Genomic DNA, 6,000 nt, shown 5'->3' on the forward strand with positions numbered 1-6,000 from the left:
TAAAAGGCCAGAACTGGAGCCAAACTGTCCAAATGCTGTTGCCACGGAACACAGCTGCATGAACGATGCCGGAGTCTCTCTGCCAGGGTTTGAGTCCCGGCTGCATCATGCAATCATTGACAGTCTATCCTTGGACAATGTCATTCAGTTATCTGAAACTTAGTCTCACCACCGGGAAAACGGGCCTAATTATAGAACAGACCTCAAGACTGTTGGGAAGATTTCAGCAAGACAATATATGAAAAATACTTAACACGACTTATCATGGTGCCCAGTAGATAGCTAACGCCAGGTAACAGTCAACTCGAAGCTCCTCAGCTGGGCACAATGGCACATGCCTATGATCATAGCTGCTGGGGGTGCTGGGGAGGCTGAGGCAGGAGGATCATGAGTTCAAAGCCAGCCTCAGCCACTTAGTGAGGTGCTAAGCAACTCAGTGAGACCCTGTCTCTAAATAGAATATGAAAATGGCTGGAGATGTGGCTCAGTGGTTAAATGCCTCTAGATTCAATCCCTAGTACCCAGGGGAAAAAAATGTATACACTCATTTTCTCTAATATTATTAAGTGTTAGAGGCCAGCGAGATGTAGGGAGATGGGATTTATTTTAATCTCTCAGTTCTTATCAAGCTTTCACTGAGCATCCTTAGTTTATCCATAACTTTGATTTCTACTTATACTTCTTCACTTCAGGCAAACATGACACGTCTTTTTGGATAATCTCGACTTCCTCTCCCTGTTCTTTCTCGTGCTAGGTAGAGTCTCTTTCGAGCTCTCTCTCTCTCTCTCTCTCTCTCTCTGTTGTCCCCACTTCTGAACTCGAATCAAAATTTTTCCCCTAGTTTCAGTTGCAACAAAATGGCAAGAAAAAACTTAGGAAGCCATGTGTCCCTGAAATATGCCCGTCGAGAGAGACCTGTGATACCTCTGTGACCCAGGAAACTCGGCTATCAGATGGGACGCCTTCTGGTCTTACTTTTAAGTTGCATTTCCCTGATTTCTAGGTTCTTCTTGAGCATCCCTTTGGAATTAAAAAAAAAAAAAAACTGTAACAACATGGAAAAGGGAGAGACCAAAGATATGCACAACAACCTGGGCCCGATGATGCACACCTGTCATCCCAGCTGCTCAGGAGGCTGAGGCAGGAGGATCACGAGTTCAAAGCCAGCCTCAGCAACTTATCGAGGCCCTAAGCAACTCAGTGAGACCCTGACTCTAAATAAAATTCAAAAAGGGCTGGGGATGGGGCTCAGGGATCAAGTTCGCTGGATTTTTAAATCCCCTCAATTTATAGGCAACAGAGAAAATTACAGCCTTGGACAGAGCTATCTCTTCATATCTGAAAAGATCCCTTAATGATTTTTTTCCATTTATATATTGGCATTTACTTACAAATGTACAATTTAGTTAAGCTCCCTCTTCTCATGCCAAATATCCAGTTACTGTACACAGGTTGAAATGTCCTGAATGCAAATCAGAGTTTTGACCGTGACTACATGATTCATTTCCATCAAGCAATGATTACACCTGATTTATGTTTTACATCTTCCTCAGCAATAGCGAGGGACATGTCACAAAATTGATCCTCAATATTAAGGAAATATTAAGGAAAGATTTGGAACAGGAAAGAAGAAGGAAAAGAGGAAGGGAAAGAAGGAGGCCAGTCTTCAATTAGATCAAGTTACTCTGTTTTAACTATTTTTTTTACCTGTCAAGAATATAGCCTCATGGTCAAAATGCACTTCGATTTATGTGACGGCAAGAGTTCCAATTGGTAAAAATATTTTAAAGTGATTCAGAGCATTGTTTACCATGTAACACAAATATGCCCGGCCCTACCCACCTTCACATATTGTCTTTAGTCCTCCAAACTATCCCCCAAGGAAAGAATTATTATCTTCTTTCCAAATAAGAAAAAAAAAATCCTGAGGTCTAAGGTTCGAGTCGCAGAGCAAGAAGGCAAGTGCCCAGGCCACTCAAATTTCAGCGCCCACAGAGATCACTCCAAGTCCCACATTCAGCTAGTCGGCAGGTGTTCTAATGACCCACCCAATGCTGCAATAAGGAAATGTCTTAGTAAGCAGTCCCCAACATCTCTACACTAGCATCTCTCTACCTACCTCTGTTAGACTTTGATATTATCTCTTTAATATTATATCTCTTTCATATTATCTCGATAGACTTTAATATTATTTCAGTTGGTATTATACTAACCTTATCTGTCTCCAACATGAAATTGTTCAAACAGGCTACTATGATTCATTCCAAAATCAACCAACCAGTCTTGGAAAAGGTGGCAGAAGAACCATGTAATGGGGACTTCTTTTTGAGCCTGTTGCAGTAGCAAGTAGCTCTGTATCCATCAAACACTTAGGCCCTGGAGAAACACCACCCAGTCCTCTGACTCAACAAAACCCTTATGGAGAGTGAAAGAAACCTGCGTAGGAAAGCCTCATATTCATATTCCAGTTCTTCAGGAAGCATTTTCTATCTCTCTGAAACCTCACCTCTTTCTGGGTCTGCTCTTGAAGTTCATTTCTGAATGTGAGAGACACAGAAGTACAACTCTGCAGAGCCTCAAACTCTGGGCCTACATCACAGATTGTTCCATGTTTATTTAAAAATCAAATCATTTTCTATCATTATAATAAATGGGAAAGTAGTATCTGTAGCCAGTAGCCTTATCAATTAACATATCATTACTAAAGAGAGAATATTGCACCCTACACCACCTGATGGTAATCCTATATACCATGAGGAATTCCTCATTTGCAGATAGACTGATGGCTTAGGTCAGGGCTCAGGCTATCAGACAGAACAGGGTTTAAATCCGAGATCTCTTTACCAAGTCGTGTGACCTGGGACCAGAATCCACTTCATTAATATGGGCCTAATAATTGCACTGTCAGCTTCGACAGAGGGAATCAATCCATATAAAGTCCTTTACCCGGTGCCTGGCTTACAGCAGGCCTTCACTAGAAACCAAATATTCTAAATGAGATTGTGATTTCAAATGGAAGATCAGACCAGGTCTGGGTCATGGGGCCTCCACGTTAAAGCCAAAAAACATCCATTATACTCTGAAGGATTTTTCTGAAACTGAGATTTTTTTTTTTTCCCCTAGCATTTCTGTCCAGTGTATCAACTCATTTGCCCTGATTCTCTCCTTAGGTTTTCGGATTCTTGAATTTTATCCTCTGGGCTGGAAACATCTGGTTTGTTTTCAAGGAGACCTGCTGGCATTCCTCCGGACAGAGATACCTCTCGGACCCCATGGAGAAGCATTCGAGCAGCTATAATCAGGGCGGGTACAACCAAGAGAGCTATGGGTCTAGCAGCGGGTACAACCAGCAGGCGAGTTTGGGGCCATCCTCAGACGAGTTTGGCCCACAGCCTAGCGGTCCCACCTCCTTCACCAATCAGATTTAGCAGAGTAGCTTTTGCAGTCTTCTGGAGAAGGTTTCACCACCTTCCACTTCAGTGGCAGACGAATTTTTTAAGAGTTCCCATCAATTATTCATGCAGGTCGTGTTGAATGGAAGTCAGAGATGTGTAGTCCTCATTAAAGCAGAGAGGCCTGGGTCGTGATAAATGATTCTTAGAGATGAGACGACGTGGGGAGACATATTATTTATCACAGATGGCTAATTGGAGAGTACCTTGTTAAATCCACAGATACTTTTATGGTCATTTTATATGTGTGTTAGAGATCGTAGAAGCATTTTGTAGCTTAAAGTCTCTGGTAGGTGATATGCGTAAAGTCAATTAAATAGCATTGAGTTTTTCCTATGCATTTTGATGAAAAAAAAACATTTTAATGATTCCTAGGAGACAATTTGATGTATAACAACGTTGCATGCATTATTATTTTTTAGTTTTTAGACCCTGTATGATGCAAATCTCTAACTACTTATTTCAGGCAATTACTGTATTTTTTTTTTCACTTGATGAATCAATGCTCATATGATTTAGTGCATGAATAAGCATTTCTCACACAGTAAACATTTGAATTATATTTACGAAGTTTTTCCAGTTTGCACTATAAATTTGTCAAAAGGATGTTTAAAGAAACATACTCATTACTTTGTATACCTTTGCAAATTTGTCTTTCTGGCTTTACCTAAGTTCTGAATGCATTGTAACTAAGATTTGTATTGATGTTGTTGTTGTTGTTTTCCTATTAGTAGACAGTGTTACATAGGGTAACTGCCCAATATTTATCCTATTTGCTTATCTAAGTATTTACATTCTGATAAATTTCTATGGTGTTTTATGGCTCTTATCCTGTGGACCATGCCTAATAAAGCCCAGTAACTGTCTGAGCTCAAACAGTGACATGTCCATAGAATACTGGAGATGCAGATTTAGATACCATAGTTAAGATGTTGCTGTTCTAAAGTATTAGTGTAGAAAGGAAATTCTGTAGATCTATGTAGACCCATCAAACATTTTAATCCTATCTATTTATAAAGCTAATATGTTCTTCAATCCAATTATTGAAAATTCTCAAGTCACAGCTCAACAGATTTACTAATTCTGCTTTGAGTGTCACCGATAAATTAAAAATGGCTTCCAGGTGCCACTCTGTATCCCAAAGAGTGTTCTCATGAAATATTCCCTAGAATGTATTCATTACCAAGAAAATGCCAAACTTCTCCTCTTTATTTTAATTCAATTGAAACACCAGAGCCTGGACGGTAAGGAAAGCTAAGCATCTGTATTTCCAGATAAAAGTTGTTATTTCTGTACAAACTTTGTGTGATCTGTGATGTGAGAAGCATATAGCACAAAATAGCCTTGTGTCTTGGGTGATATCTGTAACCCTCTCTTGATCCTGTTGGATAAATGTGTATTGTGATATCTCTTTGACCTTAATAAAGTTATTACACACATTGCTGACAGTGCAGTGAATGACAGTAGTGCTACCCGGCCGGCTGACCAGTGAAAAGAACAGGGGTTAAATGCAGTGTCTCCAGTCTCTCCCCCTCTGCTTGTTTCCTGAGCCCAGGTGTGAAGGTTGGATGTGAGGTGTCCCCCAAAAGGTCACATGTGAGACAGTGCAGGAAGGTCCAGAGGAGAGATGACTGGGTGGTGAGAGCCTTAACCCAACCAGTGAATGGACCCCTGATGGGATTAACTGGGTGGTGGCTGGAGGCAGGTGGGTGTGGCTGGAGGAGGGGGCATTGGGGGCGTGGCTTTGGGGTCTCTATTTGTCTCTGGAGAGTGGAGTCTCTCTCTGCTTCCTGATCACCATGTGAGCTGCTTCCCTCCACCACACTCTTCCTCCATGATGTCCTGCCTCCCCTCGAGCCCTGAGGAGTGGAGCCTGCTGTCTATGGACTGAGACCTCTGAAACTCTGAGCCCCCAAGTAAACTTTTCCTCCTCTGTAGTTGTGCTGGTCAGGTCTTTTAGTCACAGTAGTGAAAAAGCTGACTAACACAGCAGGGTTGTTCATTCAGTCACTCCCCCATTCTAAGACCTTCTGTGCCCTTGTCACCGTGCATGTCTCTGGGGACATAATAATGAGAAAACCCAGAAGCAGGCTGTTCATTAAGAAGCTTATGTTCTATTAGGAGAGACAGACGTTACCATCATCAAACCCCGATTATGCCAAGTACGACAATGAGACACCGGATCCCACCATCCCACAGGAACATCTATCAGAAGGACTTGAGCCAGTTAGGGAGAAGCCCAGGAGCCTTGTACCTGAGCACTGAGACCAAAGGACAAAGGACAGGTAGCTGATTACCAAAGAAAAGGAAAGGTGTTGGTAGCACCTAATACAGCCTCTGGGGGAGGGGAAAGATCACACTTTCCAACACAAGCAGTCACCCCCTGGACAGTTCTCTGGCTGCCTTTTGGTCATCTTTTGATCACTGCAGGCAGGTTGGGAAGAGGGGGGCATGAGAAAAGGAAAACCTAAATTCCTTAAAGGGGCAGGTCACCCCCATTCCTTCGCATTCCTTCGGGCACCAGCTCTGTGGGTTCTCTCTCTCTCTC

The 6,000-nt window shown here is 42.2% G+C and overlaps 1 protein-coding gene across 2 annotated transcripts in view; it reads left to right on the forward strand.

Annotated features, from left to right (window-relative positions):
• The window catches only part of Synpr (synaptoporin), a 334,976-nt gene extending 330,085 nt beyond the window's left edge, over nt 1-4,891 (forward strand). For both annotated transcript variants that reach the window (XM_021733267.3, XM_021733268.3), the window contains one exon: nt 3,171-4,891. In XM_021733267.3, the coding sequence (XP_021588942.1) occupies nt 3,171-3,428 (258 nt within the window). In that variant the 3' untranslated portion in view covers nt 3,429-4,891. The remainder of the gene's footprint in view (nt 1-3,170) is intronic.
• Nucleotides 4,892-6,000: the final 1,109 nt, after the last annotated feature.

The sequence above is a fragment of the Ictidomys tridecemlineatus genome, chromosome 2, assembly GCF_052094955.1.
Source record: "Ictidomys tridecemlineatus isolate mIctTri1 chromosome 2, mIctTri1.hap1, whole genome shotgun sequence".
Taxonomy (NCBI): domain Eukaryota; kingdom Metazoa; phylum Chordata; class Mammalia; order Rodentia; family Sciuridae; genus Ictidomys; species Ictidomys tridecemlineatus.